General features: G+C 47.0%; 1 protein-coding gene across 2 annotated transcripts in view; it reads right to left on the reverse strand.

Annotated features, from left to right (window-relative positions):
* AXL (AXL receptor tyrosine kinase) overlaps positions 1 to 19,298 on the reverse strand; it is a 357,115-nt gene that overhangs the window by 305,756 nt on the left and 32,061 nt on the right. Inside the window, exon 2 of one of the 2 annotated variants that reach the window (XM_069644414.1) lies at positions 10,715 to 10,907. In XM_069644414.1, coding sequence (XP_069500515.1) covers positions 10,715 to 10,907 — 193 coding nt within the window. Of the gene's footprint in view, positions 1 to 10,714; positions 10,911 to 19,298 lie in introns of both variants that reach the window. The other variant, XM_069644413.1, reaches the window with a different exon arrangement.

The raw sequence follows: 19,298 nt of genomic DNA on the forward strand, positions 1-19,298 counted from the left end.
GCAGAAACAGATTTTGCAATTTAGCAAGTGCGAACGGCAAGAAATGAAATTAATTATATGAAAGCATAGTTAAAGCCAAAAGCCTTATGATTAAACACCAGCATTATTCTTTATGTTTAAAGGAGCACATAACAACCAATGGAAACACATTTCCAAATTGAATCAAGTAAAACGGACAAATAAGAAGGTCCGACTTGGAAACAAACATGTGAATGTCACAAACAATCCTTCCCAGGATAGCAGACAGCGTGTATAGTAAGTACCAAGCGTACTAACAAATTCTTGTGACTACAAATTGTAGACAAAAAATAATGATCCCTAGTGGTTTAATAATATTTTTCATCTTCTCAGATAACAAGCACAAAGCACATTGGCTAAATGTCATAAGAAAAATCAAAAAGGAGAGCACATAGGGTATCAAGAATTTATCAAAAGCGCAAGAGTCAGAATCGCTGAACTAAACCTAGTGCAGTGTAACTTTGTCTAAAAAAAGAAACCAATCCATATCCCCTGAAGAACCATCAACAGCCAGACGGGGAAACACGTGTCGGGAAACAGTAACGAAACACAACAGTAACACAAGGAAAAAAAGTTACCATCAGGCATTGAAACTAAGAGAGTGGAATGCACTAACAAAGCAAGTAGTTGAACGAAGATTAATTCAACAAACTGTAAGCAGTTGAATGATGATTAATTCAACAAATTGTATTTAATGAATGTTATGTATCAAATCAAAAATGAAAAAATCCAGCATGACTCAAAAATAAAATCTTTGCTGAAGATAACTAAAAAGGAAGTCTCATATTGTGGTTGCAATTGAATATTTCTTAAGGATTGTACGCGCAATTATCACTTGTTCTATTCCATATTGTCATGAGCAGGAAGAGGGCCCAGAGTGGGCGGCCAGAGAGAGAGAGGAAAGGAGGGAGCTGGTGTTTTGATGAGGAAGAAAGAGAGCTGGGTGACACCCGCATAACACTGAAATTTGGAGCAGAACGCAGCGATGCGGTGGGTAAGAGGTGCCAGGTATAGGTTGAACAGACAGGAAGAAAGGTTAGACCCCTGGGGAAGACCACAGGCAGAAAGAGAGATAGAAGAGAGAAGGACCCAGTTGAACCTGAGAGTGTCGGCCAGTGAGAATAGAGGTAAGCCAGGCCAGGGCCTGGTCAGTGATACTGAGGTTATCACAGAGGGGCTTGAGCAGGATGGCATGGTTGACAGTGTCAAAAGCAGAAGAAAGATTGAGGAGAATGAGGACAGAAGGAAGGCCAGAATCAAGGTTAGAGAGGAGGTCTTCAAGGATGTTCAGCAGAGTAGGTTCCATGCTTTTGGCCACTCGAAAGCCAGACTGATGGTCATGGAGACAACCAACAGATTCAGTGTGAAGATTAAGGTGGGAGATGCCCAGCTTTTCCAAGAGTTTGCCCAGGAAAGAATTAATAGAGATTGGGCGACAGTTAGCCGGAGAAGAAGGATTGGCAGAGGACTTTTTAAAGAGGGGGTGCACAAGGGATTGCTTTAGGGGCCAGGGGAAGGTTCCAGTGGCAAAGGAGTGATTGCAGAAATCGGCCAAGGCTGGAGCAAGGGTGTAGATGTGGTCCTTGATGGTTCTGGAAAAACAGGGGAGAACATGTTTAGATGAGACTTTCATAGATCGACTTGTCTAGAAACGTCATCAGGGGTGAACAAGGGAAAGGAAGAGAAGGGAGGATGAGAGGTGGCCACAGGAAGGCTAGGAGCGGTGGAGGAGGAAGAGGAACAGAGGGTGGACAGGATGTCCTAGGTTTTAGTGATGACATGAGAAGCCAAGACCGTACAGAGGGCTTGGGAGGGAACAGGAGAGGTAGAGACTGCAGCAGGATTGGCCAGCTCCTTGCAGATTGAGTTTGGCAGAGTTGTTACATGTCGCAGAGATGAGGGCTTGGATGTGAGCTCTCTTCTGGGTGATGATAGAGAGTCTGTACTGCCTTTGGAGCAGGCAGCAGGCCCGTTTGTCAGAGGGTGCACGTTTTGCCCTCCACTTCCTCTCCACCACTCTGCACTTGCGTTTAAGTGTGACGAGGTTGGAGTCGTACCAGGAGATGCACTTGGATTTGGGCTTCAAGCAGATCCTCGTGACAGGGGAAAGTAAATCAAGAGTGTCAGAGATAGAGAGATAAAGGTTGGAAATGGCTGTGTCAGGGAGTGAGTCATTCAAAAATGCAGAAGGAGGAGAGAAAGTAGTGGCATAAGCCTCCACTGGCACACGCTTCATGGGTCGGATGACCGAGAAGGTAGGTGGCAGGGCTGGAGTCGGCTTGGCCTGAGGGGTAGAGAAAGAGAGATAAAGATGAGAGGAAAGGAGAAATTGATCACTCCAGGAGAGAGGAGTGGTGAGAGGATTGGAGAGGGTGAGGTATGAGGAGATCAGAACATCCAGGGTGTTCCCTGCAGAGTGAGACGGGGCACAGGGAAGAATAGAGAGAGGGAGTCGCACAGGTTGTGAAAGAGTCCTGCAGAAGGACAAGAAGGTCTCCGAGCAGGAGGAGTTGAGAGGTAGAGGTGAGGATGGAGGAGAAGCGGTCCGCCCACTCAGAGAGGAAGGAGCCTACCTGGCCAGACCGCCGGTAGATAGTGGCCACAGTAAGAGAAATACCAGGAGCGAGAGACAGAGCGTGCAGACCAAGCATTCAAAGGAGGGGTAGTCCTGCATAGGAATGATAGAAGCAGGGATCCACTCCGGGAAGATCAAGGCTACACCCCCAGCGGGATGGTTGGTTCTGGGCATGAGAGGATCTTGTAGCCATCAGGAAGGGGCGTGTCAAAGCTTGTGACAGAGCTGGCCGTGAACCACATCTCGGTCAGACCATGAACATCCAGATTGAGTTATTCCAGGAGATGTCAGATGTCAGAGGAGTGTTTGACAGCTGAGCGAGAGTTGAGAGTGGCAATGTGGAGCAGGTTGCCACCTTTGAAGGACTTACGTGGAGGGGTACAGGTTCGAGGTATGCCCTGCGGAAGTGTGGAAGGCGCATGAAGATGGGCAGAGGAGGAGGAGGAAAGAGCAAGGTAGCCAAAGAGGAGGAGGTGGTTGCCAGAGGGGTGCCAGAGGAAGGAGGCAACAGGGTGGCAACAGAGGCAACCGTCGAGGTGGTAGAGGATGGAAGAGGCAGAGGAGCCAGAGAGGGGAAAGAAGGGACAGCAGGAGAAGAAAGGAAGTTGATAAGAAACGGGAAGTGTTTATTAAAAAGGAGGCTGTTGGCCTGAGGGCCTTGGACAAATATGGTGCTGTTTAGGTAAACATTAATGATGGTCTTGGAGGAGTGGAAGGGGGCCAGGAGGGCCTCCCATGAGGTGCCACCATTAATGAGTGAAGAGGAAAAAGGAGAGAGAACAGAGCCCATATGGCAGGCCCATAGGCGTGGAGAGGGAACGACAAAGAGGATGTCGGTTAGGGTCTGTCTTGAGGAAGCAGTGGTGTAGGTATCAGCGATAGGGAGGCCTGGATTGAAGACCAGGATATCCTTATTGAACTTCTTCCCGCCAGACTTAGTGAGAAGGATAGGCTAGTCAATAGAAAAGCAGTTAGAGAAGAATCTATGTAATTACTGCGAGCCCCATTACTGCGACCTCGAAATTGCAGACTTTTTTTGTTATTTCAACCCATTTTACACCACATATATATGCGGGGGAGACCCCTGCAACCCCCTACTTATTATTATATACCATACCCCATCCCATATATATTTGTGGTGTAAAGGGGGTTAAAAAAAAGGTTGCCATTTACGGCAGTTGCAGTTATGGGCGCACAGTAATGGTATTATTCCATTAGAAAAGATAGGAGAGACAGAGAGCACCATAGACGATGTGGAGGGCAGATTGGGGGGAACAGAAATGGGGGTTCAGCTAGGGAACAGGGGAACACTAGGATGGGGGGACACAGACGGAGGAGGGGCACACATCAGAGAGAACATTGACCGAAACTCAGATGCAATATATATACAAAGTCAGTTGCCTACAGAACCTAGAAGTAAAGACTGGACACAGCAGGGATGAAGGCAATGCAATGTAAGCAAACAACCAAGGAGAACAAAAACATCAGAAACAGAACAATCGACCAGGGAACCTAGAAGAAGGATTGAACCGCAGGGATGCGGGCAATGCAATATAAGCAAACAACCAAGGAGAACAAACACATCTGAAACAGAACAATCGACCAGGCAACCTAGAAGAAAGAATGAATAGCAGGGATGCAGACGGTACCATGTAAGCAAGCAACCATGGATAGCAGAACACCAAAAAAACAGAACAAACTACCAAGGGAACCTAGAAGAGAAGAATGTAAAAATCATGCAGAACAAAATCACAGAAAGTACACAATAGGTCAGGGGAGGGGGCTAGGAAAAGGGGGAAGGAGAGGGCCCGCAGGGGATGCAAAGGGCACATGGCCGAGTGTGTTTCACTGGTAAATAACAAAACGTGAGTTTTATCTATTGCAAACAAATCTTTTGTGATGTTACATTCAAAGTGTGCCAATTTATTTCATGCCATTTGTATGTTACATGTCAAAGTATAAGTCAGCAACTGGATCCACTTGCAGCCAATTGACATAGTGCTATGTCAATAGCTATGAATAGGCTGCTGCCTCATGCTTTCGAAAAGCAGGCTACCCCATTATAAAATCTAGTTATTTCCAAATGGTTTCTTATGGATCCAGTTGCTTGCAGAGAGCTGTCTGCACATCTCCTAAATTGCTACCAAGGAAAGTCCTTGGCGATTGTATTTTATCTGGTAAATTCCATTATTAAAACCATATGCTTTAACTGGAACCTGTAGAAACAATATCTTAAATATCAATTTTAAAATGTCAAAGGGCATTTCTAAATTAAAGTAATTATCGCTTACATAACATGTGTCATAGAAAAGATGTGTGTGTGTGTGTGCTCACACACACACTGAGCAGGAAGAAAGTAGTATGTTAACTGCCATGGGCTACTCACAGCTCATATAGTAACCCTTGTGATATCTTCCCCCCTGCCGTATCCAGCATCAGTTTTATCAGGTTTTCTACTTGCAGTTAAGAGTGTCCTGTTGCAATTCCACTTTACTATTTCCTATAACATTCTACTGGATATAGTTGCTGACCTATTGGTCTATGTACATCTGAATTGCTATGAATAAAGTTTCAGTGGTAATTGTTGTCTAACCCCTAAGCACTGTACCACCTTTCATTTCCCTAGCCATACATCTGCCGACAGCGCCACTAAAGCTCCACTCTTTCCCTCGCTAATCACTTCCCCTCCCATGCAAGTGGGTGTGCCCAGCTAGTATGTCTGCCATCGATGCCCCGCCTTGTGCCTGCAGCCCAGTGCAGACAACCATCCATATCCAGTGTACCTAACATACTCTGCTGGCAATAAGTCCACTTCTCTGCCTGCAATGAACCTGTTTTTTCAAAGACTGTTGCATGTATTGGTGTTCCCAGTATTTGGTGCTGTCTGCCTGTTTTTGCCAGAGGAGGGACCCATTCCATCTGCATACACAACGCACCCTCAACGGATCTGCTAATTCCCTGGCCCAAAGCTGTGGCTCTGCCTGGGGTCTCCGATACCGCCTTTCCCATTTTGGCTGCCCTCCTAAAATCTACACCAGCCACTAGAACAAAAGATAAACAAATCCTTACATTGAAATGTGAGCCCCTGTTTTTCCCACGAGGTCTCTGCCTAATTGCTCCCCCTGCTGCTTCCTCATGACAGCCCCAAAGTGCTTGCATTACTTGAGGTGGCGCTATGCATCTTAGGAAATGGTAGTGTTGCCAGAAAGTCCTGAAATCTACCTTTGCAATAGTGGCATGGCCATAGACTCCCGCAGAGAGAGTGGCCCTCTGTAAGTCTTAAGTGGGTTATACAGGAAACATCCCGACAGGAAATGGAGGCCTTCGCAGCGTTCCTACCTGGCACATTTCCACCATGAATTACAAACAGTCTAGCGGTGCAGCTCGTGAGCTTGGTCTGGTGAATGAACCTTTGTCAAGCACATCTGACATCCAGATTGTGTAGTGTTCACCGCGTCATTATAATGGGGCCTGCATACAATCTGTGTAGAGGACACACATTGAGCTCATGTGTGCTATTGTGGTGAAAATTGTTAACGGTTGGAAAGCAGAAAGATTATATAACACTGCGACGAGGGCGACTGGCATGAAATCCCCGATGTGTACCTTTGGCAGCGTGCTTAGGTTGCCCAAGGAACGCAATAGGGCTTGAGAAGCCCCTTTCATTTGAAAGAAAAATGCCCCCGTCTACCACTGCTGCGGAGAACATTTGCCACTGTTGTGCTCGTGATGTAGTGTCACTGTGAGCACAGGCACTCCTTTTCAAGGTGGCAGTGGTCCCACAGACGGTGCGGGCGATGCAGTCTGTGGAGGGCCTCACAGAGAGTTCAAGGCTCTGTATGCTCTCCATTTCAAGCTGCACTCTGCTGAGTGGCCCACTCGAAGGAGGCTAAATTGCAATGATGCACATTTCTTGATGCAAGCATTTATGTTGGCAAGCGAATACTCTCATTCTAATGGGATAAACCTCAGAAATGAGGTAAGACCCCTGTAGGGAAGTGTACTGTGGCGGTAGTGTTTGTGCATTTACAATTATATTAAAAAAGTGCTTTATGGCACCTTCTGTAGTAACAATGTGTGCCACTGCACGACGTGGCTAGCTGGACATTATAGAAAATACATGTATTTTTTATATATAACACCTAGCAGTGGTGGTTAGGTGATTTAAAAGAAAAACTCCTAATGTTTCATTAGATAAGGAAATCGAGAGACAGAGAGATGAAGAGAATGGCTTGGTCACTAGATAATATGTAGGTACCACAGGCCCAGATAACCTCCAATTGATCCCACATGACATTAAATTAAATGATCTAACCCACTGCGCAGGTGAGAAGACTGGCCTTACTGTCAAGATCCCATTAATCTCGTCTGAGCTCCTTAAACCAGCATAAGGTAGCGTTTATCTTAGCTGCTTTGGCGCTGGGTACAGAGGTACGAAAGCAACTTCATCAAAATTCAGGCAATCCAGCTCTGAAAACTAAAAATAAGCTTCTCTGAAAGCTCAAAGATCATTTCCTCTCACCAGAGACAGGAAGTCCGAAAAGGATCCCATTAGTGGTCCTAGTCTGGGGCACTCAGAATGAGTATGCAAATACGTCTGGAACTCAATTTCTAAATGTTTTGTGGTCACTGAAAGAGAGACGACTGATGAGAAGTTCCTTACTGGTGTAGCAGCAAAGTGTCTTCCAAGGTGCAGTGGCCCCTAAACACCTGAAAAGTTTGATCTGAGGAAAGGATTGAATTTCAAGGTGTCCCCAAGTGCTGAAGATTCACGGACAAGGTATTTAGTTTCCTAGCAGGTGTGGCGATTCAATGGGGTCTACTGAGGCTGCCACCTGTCACCTTTTTCAGCTAAGCAAGATACACATCAACAAGGCTGATTTTATGTAGACATGTCCACTCCTAGAGATTCATGGCAAACCAACAGAGAGGACAAGTGCAGGTGGCACCTTATTCATTCAGTAGGACTGAGCGATGGTGTTGTCAATGGAGCGATATTAGCTTATGTCATGCAGCAGCAGATGGAGCAGTGATAAAGTTTGAAAGAACTTGAAGCAACCACGCATGTTCCAGCTGCTGATTTTCATCATCTTGAACGCTTCCTTCAGACTGTTGTTGAGAGGCCGTGGGTGGCTCCAAACCAAACTCTGAGGAGTTTGAGAAGTGGTGAATCTGATGCTCCTGATGCCCGTTTCCTCCACATATAAAGATGGAGCAGGGGGAAGAGCGGTCAATTCTCTGGTCTAGGGTTTCTCTTCCTTAACCCATTTTGTGGGGCAATGTATATTTGTTAATTACGTGTGAAATCTGGGCTGGCAGACAATAGGGATGGCTATATGGATGGCTGTCCTGGGAGGAAAGCTCAGCGGCAACGTGCGCTCCTTGGAAGCAAGACAACACAAAGCAACTCAGGTTCGATCCCCGGGTCCACGCTTGGAAACCTATGGGTCTTTAAGCGCGTTATAAATACGCAACTCAGACAACAACAAAAAAAACAATTCCTGTAACAGCGCCTCGATGTCCATGGTCTGTGTGAGCGCTTTAAAAATGCAAATAAATAATAGCATCAATCCGTGCGATTCTGGAACCACCATTATTAAGCAGTTGGGCACAAAATTCAGATGTGGGCTATATTGGTGAATATACTGTCATAACCTGAATGTGATAGGGCCTCACAGGCATGTGGCCTGGATAATGGAGAACATGTCATGCATGGTAGCCAGACTTCCGTACGCTGGAAAAGAGCAGAGTGGGCTCTATCTGGCAGTGGTCAATATTCAGAGATGAATGGGTCTCGACTTCCAGAAGGATCTATGGGAACGCTTTTAGAAGTACTGACAACGAGAGACGTTCTGGTAAGTGGGCTACTCCTGCGTCATCGTGAGGCTCATTCCCAAAGGAAGGTGACGCTTCTGGGCCATAACGACTTGTTTCAGGGGACTACCTCTTACTAAGCATAAGAGTTGAAAATCTCTGGCACCAGTCGATCTTCGAGGAGTAGATGTTTACTGGTGCTGGAAATAAAACGCAGCGCAATGATGTGCTTTCTCCCATAATGCCCTTGCTGATGGGCGTAGGCTGCTGGTCAACTAGCTCTGGTCTGAAAGTGTTTAAAAGCCTCATTTCGGTGCCCTTTTGGGGATGATTGTAGATCTCTCCTTTCTTGTTGGTTAATGTTTTCATCGTTTCATCCTTTCTTTGTGCATTTTGTGATTTTAGTATTGGTTTTGTATTTTTGTGCAGCTCTCTGATGAGCCTTTTGCACGTTCTGATCCTTTAAAATTTTAAATAAATATATTTTAAATGGGTGCAGCAGGAGACTCGCTATGAACGAAAAAGAGAGGCCAGAGGACCAACCGGTGTGAAATGCTGCAGTCGAGGGCAGCTGACCACAATACAGAATCCGGAGTGGAGGGCTGGGGGGTGAGAAACCTGCTGGGACGTCATAAGTGTGGCCCAAGGAGGACCTGGATTAAAACACGCATCTCAGTATTTGGCGGAGAATCCGGTTCGATCGGTTTGGCGAGATTCTCATCTCTTGAACGTTCCACAGCCCAGTTCCCCATTCTTCTCGGCTTTTCTCCCGTGAACAATCAGGCAAAAATGCACCTGCTGGGCGCCTAGTGTCACCGGGCGGGCGCGGTGTGAAGGCCAGGAGGAAGTTGCAGGGGATATGGTAAGAGGCCAGGAGTGTACAAAACTCCAGTGCTTAGCAAGGAGGTTACCAATGGACAAAAGTGATGATTCCCGAAACACCGAGCAGAATGGCGGACTGGGAGAAAAATCTGCCAATTCCCCCGCAATGTGGAATTTACGCACCGGCAGAGTGTAAACGGGCGTGGATTCTGCAGACTGCGCTCAGCTGGCGAAATGTCTGCTCATCCCTACATCTTACTGTCTAATGATATTCAAAGCATGCAACCCAGTGAGACTTGTATCAATGGCTCAATGCTCAGCATAGGGCGATAGGCGCATGGGGCAATACAGATTTGTTTTACTAATAGACCTCTCTACCTTTGAAAGGCTGGCAGGACTGTGTCAATGACCATCACATGCCATGCCTGATAGAGTACCTCCAGGGGCACTGTCGATTTCTCAATAGGTCTGCCCACCACTAACATCCCCCGGGGTGTGGGAGAGGGGAGGAAACGTCCACAGGAGTATTTGAAAATCTGCTGACCATTAAGAGTGAAAGGGTAGGGCTTCCCCCTTTCATCTTCCTCCTGAGCAGCACTCCCATATTGCCCAGGAAATGTACAGGCTCTTGCCACATTCAGACAGTGTGACCATATACTTGGGAATGCTAGTGATGCTGGAAGGAATCAAACTGAACACCAACAAACCAGCATTGACTGACTCTGCAACATGGATTAGCCAGTCACTAAAAGTTTCTCTCCAGGTGTTTGCATGAAGGTCAGTTAACCCCATCCTCTGGCCAAGCCACAGGGCTTGAGAGCGGTTGGCTCCCTCATGCCAAAGCTGAGAAGGAAGGGTGCTTGACGCCCCCCTTGAGTCCCATGTACTTTCTTTAGATCCACCCTGGCCGTCTGTCATATTTGTGGTCTTTCCTTTATTTGGGTTGTTTGGGACCTTAGGGATTTGGGGATTACATGTTTATGAAGCTTAATGTTTATAATTAGTGGGTGGAACTCCATGGTTGGTTGAAAGATGTGTTGGTACATGTGTGAACAGATCTGGCCAGCCTTTACATCAGTTCATATATAAAAGGTGGGCTGGATTTCTGAAATCTTGCACTGGTGCAGCCTAAGATCCTATGAGAAAGTCCCACCCACTCTAGGAAAGTCCTCGCATAATAAAACAGAAAGCATCAAATGAAAGGATTTTTCAATCTAAACATCACCTCTCTCACTAAAAAATAGGCTACTAAGAGTTAAGACAGATATAAAATCTAAACTGGTGCTGGAGCGCCTCATTAATCGCTGAGGGATTTTTTTTTGCTATTTGTTACTGCAGTGATATCACCTGACGCACTTGCACCCAATCAAGACCCTGGCCCCTTTCTTTGTTGGGTTTTGGCTTACAAAGCTATCTCACATTGGACATTTACAGACAGACAAGGCAATCCCATACAGTGAGCATGCTGGTAAACAGTTTCCCTACCTGAGATGGCTGCTGGCTAGCCAAATGTCATCTCCCATGGGCATAACAACCTGATCATTGTCGGCGTTGTCCAAGGCTTCTCCGTCACGCAGCCAGTTAATTTCAGGCAATTCTCCGGTCACACTCAAGGTGCAGCTCAGCATCACGTCCTTCCCCAGGGAGGTGGTCAGGTTGGCGGGGTGTTCGATGAAAACTACTGCAAGGAAAAGTATGGAACATATGACCATAACGAGTGAGAACCTGCCGCATAGCACCATGGGGTGCACAATAAGTCTGGATATGGCAGTCTTAACTGTGCAATCCTTAAACGGATGCTGCACATTTATAACCTCTACTGTTGCTGCTATCAGGTACCGGGTAGGAATGGGAAAACTAACCACAGTATCCAAAAGAAAATCCTGCACATTTACCAAGCCCTACCCATATCGCATATCTGAGCATCAGTATTCCTTTTCTAATGCTCTAGACTGTGCATGCCAATCTGGAGGTTCACCATGGTGATGCATTGGAGTTGGTAAACTACTGTGCATTCTTCTATTAGTAATGCTAGACCTCTGGCCCAGTATAATGCACCGGGCATGTGGTAACACAGTGACTTTGATACCCTAGCATGCAGTGTTTCGCTGGTAACGTGGTGAAATTGGCACACTAATTAATTATAATTGTTTATTTATAACACGCTTAATACCAGAGAGTGGTTTATAAGCGGTGGATCAGGATCCAAACCTGTGTTGCACTGCGTAGCCTTGCTTCCAAGACAAATGCGTTCCCCCAAGCTGACCCCCCCACAATAAATTCTGGTAAAGCCAAGATATTGCTATAGATCTGGCACACTATCCATTAACTAGAACTTTGGTAATGTGCAGTTATAATACTACTTTTGCAATATTCCTGCGTTAATGCTGTGGATTCGGCACAGTATTGTGCCACGTTCTCCAGGTAATTGTGTGGATTTGGTGCTGTAATTCCACCATTTCAATGTTAATGCTGGTGATTGATTGCTGTAACACAATATGGCCTGTTTGTCCCTTTTCTATTCCTGGTCCTCCCCCTTTCAACTACTCCTCATTTCCTTCCTCCCAGCACCCCCGCAGACCACGGTCTGGATAACCCCTGGCAGGGCCACGATACACCAGACAAGGCTCAGTGCTATAAGGCTGGGAGACTCTAAACAAGACATAACATATTAAAGATTGACATGCACATTCCAAGGCACCGGTCTCTTTGTCTGAATGTACAGTGCAAATACCGGAAGCCCTAATTCAGCAAACCCAGAATGAATGGACAAGCAACACAGTCTTCCAGCAGAGAACAGTGGGACACATTCAGATACACAGAGCAATATCAGCAGGACGGGGAAAGAGATGGAGGGGCCTTCGACAGGACAAAGAAAGCAAGTCGAAAAGGAAGATGGGGAGACAAGGTAATAGTGCTCGGGTGGAGGACTCTGCTCCCCAGCAGTAAGTTGAAGAGGCACCTTAGGACTCGTTTGCGAGAGGGGCAGCGGGAGACATAGACATACTTGCAACTGGGAACCAAGAAATGCGTTCCTTGTATAGGATGGGCTAAGCCCCATGTCATCGGAAAGAGAATACACTGATTGCTGTTTGGTCTGGGATATGTTGTGCCTGGGTGATTGTAGTGTAGGTGTGTGGGTGTCAAATGAAGTTTTTCAACCTGTAGGTCTGGGGTCAGATTATAGAAACCTTACGCTGGCTCCAGGAGACCCCCTGTGGGGAGCCGCTCACACCTTGTCGTATGCTAATTCCTGACAGCTCTTCCCTTCCCTTGTATTGATAGCACTTAGAATCTGGATGAATAAAGCATGATTGTGTTTGCCCTGCCCATCATTTAAGCTCTGGCAAAAGTAAGGAAAGCCCCTTGAGGCCCTTAGCTAGAAAGTGATCAGAGAGACTGCAAATTCGAGATTGCAGATTTATTGGAATGTCCATCATATCGCCAAACCACATAACCCCGTTCTGTCATTGCCAACACACTGTTCTTCGACATCCTGTGGTTTCGACACCTCTCTCTCCCCTTTTTTATGCCAGGGTGCAGCACATTTTTTAGGACTCCTCACCCCACCCTCCATCTTTTCTGATCCGTGTTTCATCATGAAGCATGCACTGCAGGGTTTCAGCATCACGGAATCCGAAGGCCTGGTGCCACGTCAAAACCTGGTGAGTTTGTATCTGTTTGTGGTGGTGGAGGGGGGATTTTCACTGTGGACTGTGTAAGAAGAGTTTGAGGCTTGAGGGAGACAGCAAGGTAAACCTTTGGGCAAAATGAGAAAGGATCCTATCCCCTGCCCAGACCAATGCACGAGGAACACCTGACAAACTCCTGCTTGCACTGTCCAAGACAGGCCCTGCCCTGAAGGTCAGAAATCCCAGCAGGCCACTGAGCACATCACCTGAGCATGGTAAAATGAGCATGGGGCATCTCTCAGCCTGTCAAGCAGCCAAAGCAAGGCAAGATGGGTGACTTCATCCCCAAATGTCAAGCTACCCTTGGTTTGAACCAACGGTTCTTGCCTCCCATCACCGATAGCTTTAGCTTATGGTAATTGACTGGAGTTTGCAAATTGCCTTCCCTGTCCCCGTCATCTGCCAACTCACAGATGCTTGTGTTTCTGAGCACAGGATGTAATGTATCGATGAGCGAGAGAGAGAGTGAGAGGAAGAGGGGGCGGGATTGGCAGGTGCAGTGTGAGCTATTGAAATGGGACATGTATGCAATAGGCCAGGGGTGGGAGTGCAGGGTTGCAGGTTGTTTTGCCTTGACTGCGTGTTATTCTGTCTGCATGTGTTAAGCATGTGACATATAGCAGAGCCATCAACTGTAGACAATTGCCCCAGGGGTTGATAGACTATTTATTCTACCCATTCCCCTCTTGCACTGCAACCCACAGAATACAGCCGAGTCTCACGAAAAATGTGGTCCAGCTGACACAGCCACTGACATAACAGACCTCTTTGCACCTGAACACAATGCTCTGAGTGATTTTTATTATGTTTTCAACTAGTCACCTCAGCTAGTAATTGAATATTCATCTATGATATGATAGGTTATGTATAACGCACTTAAACCCCAGAGTTTTCTAAGCGCGGACCCGGGAATCGAACCTGTGTTGCTCCGTGTCTTCTTGCTTCCAGGGCGAGCACGTTGCTGCTGAGCTATCCTCCCGAGCTGATTCTATTTACTATTGACATGCAATGTAAGGCTCTTTAGATTTCCACATCTGCGCAGACTGCGGTCTTCCAAAGGACCTTCTACCCCACAATTCTTCAAAGCCATAACAATGGCAGTAGGTGCTATGCAAATATCAAATAACATAACATGCAAACGATGCAATAGTTAAGAGTTTGCCAGACTTTGGCCTTCTGCTTCTCTGCAGTCTTGCATCCTTGGATCAATGTTGGGAAGAGTGTGGGGGTAATATAATCTGCAGTTATAGGATATCCTCTATAAGTGCTTTACAATTCGGCCATTTTGGGAGTCTGTGTTTAATGACCTCTGACAGACATTTCAACAATATCCTCTCTTCACTTCAGCCTCAGGTCACGTTATGGCTTTTATGTGGAACATCTTCCTAGATGCTGGCCTGTAATGGAAGCGAATGCAATGGCCCCAGCTCTCTAATTGGTGGGCCATAATATTTAGTGGAAGTCCATCTTCTCTGAAGCCTCCAGACTTGATTCAGCTGTGGGACATATTATCAAACAGCACAAGTGGCCTATGTAACCAAAGTGGGCGGCCTACGTGGCCCCAATGGGCGGCCAATGTGGCCACAATGGGTGGTCTAAGTAGCCACAGGGGGCAGCCTACGTGGCCCCAATGGGCGGCCTATGTGGCCACAATGGGCGGTCTAATGTAGCCACAACGGGCGGCCTACGTGTCCACAATGAGCGGCCTATTTGGCCCCAATGGGCGGTCTATGTAGCCACAAGGGGCGGCCTACGTGGCCACAATGAGCGGCCTACGTGGCCCCAATGGGTGGTCTTTGTAGCCACAATGGGCAATGCTCTTTTTCGGTTTCTTTACCTATGTTTTTCCTTCGACAGTCGTCACTTGTAACAAATGAAAACAGGAAGTGTGTGTCATGTGTCGATGCTCGTTTGCTGCCTATAGCTACTAACAGAAAAGCTGTCATGCCAATATGGAACACGCCTGAAAGATTGTGACTTGTGGTAGTATGAAAACCCCTAAATAGTGTTAGAAATATTTTAGGACATGAAAACAGTGTCAAGCTTAATATTTCGACACAGCGCCACGTAGGGTCTTAAAGCCCGGTTCTACAGGCGTGACCTCGCATTTAAAAACAAACCACCCCTCCCCGCTTGGTTCCTGTGGCTCGCGCGGGTATCAGGGCATTCCAGACTTTTTTCCCACAGTGGTTACATTTCCTAATCTTGCAGACGGCGCTAACAACGTAATTCTTTAGACATTCTGGGCAAACAGGTAAAGCCACAGAAACAATGAAGAGCTCAAAGGTTAAACCCCGCCCAGCGCAAAGGTAACCTGGAGAGTTATTTTCAAAAGAAGAAGTAAAGAAAGGCGGGCTTTATTGGGCCAAGATAGGGGGCTGCGACCGGGCGAGGTTTGCTGTATCCGTCGCTCCCGTTTAGATACGGTCTACCGTGTTTCAAGCAGAGAGGGGGCGCCAACAAACCTAATCGCGGAGGGCAACAACAAGTGCCATTAATGGCCTGCTACGATATCTTGTATACTATTCCATGCGACAAACGTTTTATTTGATGCTTGAAATGAAGAAAAAAAAACGACACATAGGTCATTTTCGTAGACCAAACAACAAAAACACGTAACAAAAAAATAAACTGTCGACACGAGGACTTGTAGGAACACTGCATTACTTCACGTGCTGTTCAGGGACAACGTGCCCACTGCCCTCTAAGCAAAACACAACGTGTCATGAGCGTGGGTGTCTGCAGGAATGTTGTTTTGAACTAGGAGGACAGTTCTATTGCTATTTAGGGGACTAAAAACGATAGCTTGTCTCCAAATGCTGACCGTGGAATGTTCGTACTGCCGAACCGTGTGGAAGGCGACCCGCTCTTTATCGGGGCGTCGGGTCACCCTGTACCATACAAAGGGGACTGAAGTCGTCCCTGGTGACGATGCAGCCAAGGCAGAAGCTCCAGAGATTCACAGAACGACGCTTCGACAATTAGAACATTCCACACCATTCCGGTGACTGACTCTTCTCTTCTCCAGGGCTCAAGTCGAGGGTACACGCAGGGGGGCAGAGTCCACCCGCTTCATGCAGAGGGTGGACATAGTCCCCCAAGCCAAAAAAGGAAAATTGGATGCCCTCTTTGAATTTATGCATTAAAGCCACCCTCGGGGACAGTCGTCAGGTTTGCAGGCTGGACACTTCACCACTGCACTATATAACCTGATGAAAAATAACACACAACAAAAGGTGAGATATCCCATTTCGGTACTGCAAGTCCCAGGGAAAACATGTGTATTGGTTCTTGGAGTTTATGACATTCACACCTTTTAACCTTTTCGAAAACACCATTTGAAGAAAACATTCTGTCTTGGTTTTGTGTGTGTGTTGATTTTATGAAAGGCAAATGCCATTCATCCTGTTCAATGTGGGGGTTATGCAAATCCAGTTTAAAGAAATGTGCATATTTCACCTTGATATGCTAATTTCTGGCGACGCCACATCAAATTGTGTGTGTTGATGAGTCCCCCCACTTTAATTGTTAGGACTTGAACCCCTGCCCTTCTCCAGCCCAACAAGCCGTTCACTTCCCGGCGGGAGAGTTGGTCGCTGTGCGTGGGACATGTGCCTAGTAATTCCCAGGCGCGCGTGTGATCTGTTGCGTGAAATGTGTGGGATTTTATCGCTCATCATATAAAGTCCCCTTCCCCTCAGAAGTTCTGCTCAGGCAGCGTGGACCAGTGCAGGGGGGTGTCCAGCTCCCCCGCCCCTTTCCCATCGCCTCCAGCTGCTGTAAAGTTGTACATCCTCTCGAAATGGGAAGTGCGCCTTCCCGAGCATGGGAACCAAGGTTATGGCGGGGTTCCAGCTCGGGATCATTTACTGACGGATGGTCGCTCTAAAGCCACTTCCTAAATCCATGATCTCCCCGCCTCCACGTGAATCCTCGAGAACTCCGGCCTGCTGCAGAGCAGAGGCCTATGGGGGAAACGGGGGGATGCTCTGTCAGGTCACTGTCTCCTCTCCAAGGCAAAAGATAAGCTGGTCATATAGCTCTGCTGGTTGAGCGCAGATCGGTTCAAATCCTGGAAAAGCCAACTCAGCCTTTCATCCTTCTAAGGTCGAAAAATGAGAACCAACTTCCGTTGGGTGATAATTTTCAATGTGCAGCGCTTCGAGGAAAGCGCTTTATAAATACATCATTATCATAAGCACATTGATCTACTGGGAAACTAGGCGACTGTGTGGCCCTTCTGAGAGGACTAAGTCTGGGGGTGGCGCGAGACACTCACCTGTCCGACACACGGGTCCGGTTCAGGAAAAGGTTTAGTCCCTTCCTTTTCAAGCTTTCCTTTCGTTTGACCTTGGATGCACTTGGTTGCTCTGATATGCTGATTGCAAAGAAGACACTTTAGATCTTCCATATCCTTACTTGGTTCCTCGAGCATTGTCCCCAATAGTCAGCGCTAGCTGGGGTGCGCTGCACATACCCGCTCCCACCTTTCCTTGCACTGAACTGTTCTTGAACATTCCAACGCTTTGAAGGATTGGACCCCCTCTTCTGCCTCTCCCAAACTTTTCCTTCTGTTCACCTTAATAAATAACAATAAACATATTAAATATACACCTGGCACGTGTTTCTATCCAAGCTGCTCACTCCCTTCCTTCTGAAGCACTGTTATCCCGGGGAATCCTCTTGATGGCCTGCAGGCAAGTATTGTTCTGCTTGGAATTAGGCAATGGGCCTCATTATGAGTTTGGGGGTAGCCATGCCGTTTTTAGCGGCATGGCTATCCCCAAACTCGTGTCCGATCCGGGTCCCGCAAAATGGGAATTACCGGGCCATTCTGACCTTTGCGGGCCCCGTAATTCCCATTCGTGGGACCCAGACCCGGTACATCCTCATTCCCATTTGAGCCCACATAGGGCTCAATGGGAATGGGGAGGATGCTAACAACGGACCCGTTAATGACGGGTCCATTGTTAGCATCCTGTACTGCTAGCGGGTGCCGCTCTGCACGTCTTGTCTGGCCAGGCGTACAGAGCGGGACCCGCTGCAGGACTCGTAATGTGGCGGCCCGGTATGAACGGTGCCGGTCCCTTACTGGCACCGTTCATACTGTGGCCGCCACAGTCGCATTGAGGCCCTGTCCCAGGAAACGAAGAGTCTTCCTCACATTGCAGGGATCCACCGTCTCTCATTCTGGAGGAAGGGCAGCCATTTGCAATTTTCTTTCTTTCTTTATTCCTCCAGGAATATGTTCTGTCTAAATGACTTCAATTGGAGATTGTGCAATACCATACCAAAAATGCCTTATAAAATTCATATACTAGTCTTATAAGAACTTGTGAGAAACTAGTGCGATTTGGGAACGATATTTAGAACTTTATAAGAAATTATATGACAGCCGCATTTAGATTGAATTCTTATATAATCTTAATCTTTTTTTGTAGGATTTATGTAAGATCTAATACAAATCTGGTAAGAGCCTTGTCGGAAAATCACTAGGAATTTATTGTATGGTCCATAGACCAGCCAGAGGAGGAACTTTACAATCTCCCCAGACAATGCCTGCGCAGTTGGACATGCTATCTGCGCTATCCTGCCTACAATCCCCGCAGTGCTGGCACCTGGACCCGTCACTCCACGCTGATCCCAGTCCATCATGGCCGCAGGCAGCCCCCTGCTCTGCTGGACGCATGGATAGTTCATGGTTTCATTCTGTGACTGCAGAAAACCAGTCCATTAAAGAGTTTCAAAGCATCGCTCTCCCTGGTTCCCAGACTTGCCTATTTTAAACATTCCGTTATTGGGTGAGAAACTCTGATCTCAGCTCCCACAACCCACACATTTTGCAGCTGTCTGGGGTTTTGGATGTGTTTGCTACCAGACTTCACTGTCGTGCTGGGCTGATCTGAAGGTTTGCGTTTGCATGATATTTTCCCACAGAGACCCCCTGGCGATGACAACTCCCACTACTACATAGAGTCTACCAGAGACATCCGCCATCAGCTGTTTCTCATTGTCTGTTTTGCGGCACTGTCCCCGCTCTGGCCTCACTCCCACCATAACTTCTGATTAGCTTCCTTCGTGTACTAAGCCTCTTAATCCTTCCTTACACCGACCCATATTGCAACATTTTACCCAACCCTGGCACTTGTGATCTACCCCAAAAGTGTAGGGTCTACCGGCACGCGTTTTGGGCAAAAGGTCATAGTAACACATGAAAAGCAGGAACCATCATTTCCAAGCCCTCGTTCAACCACTTGATTAGCTCTGTCCGAAGGTATGTTTGGCTCCCAGTCAAAGCTAATGTAACTCAATAGGAGAAAACAAAAAAAATCACGTGATTCAAGAGAATAGGGAACCATTTTTCATTGGTTATTCAG

This window comes from Ambystoma mexicanum, chromosome 2p (genome assembly GCF_040938575.1).
Source record: "Ambystoma mexicanum isolate Mex_15411 chromosome 2p, UKY_AmexF1_1, whole genome shotgun sequence".
Classification (NCBI taxonomy): domain Eukaryota; kingdom Metazoa; phylum Chordata; class Amphibia; order Caudata; family Ambystomatidae; genus Ambystoma; species Ambystoma mexicanum.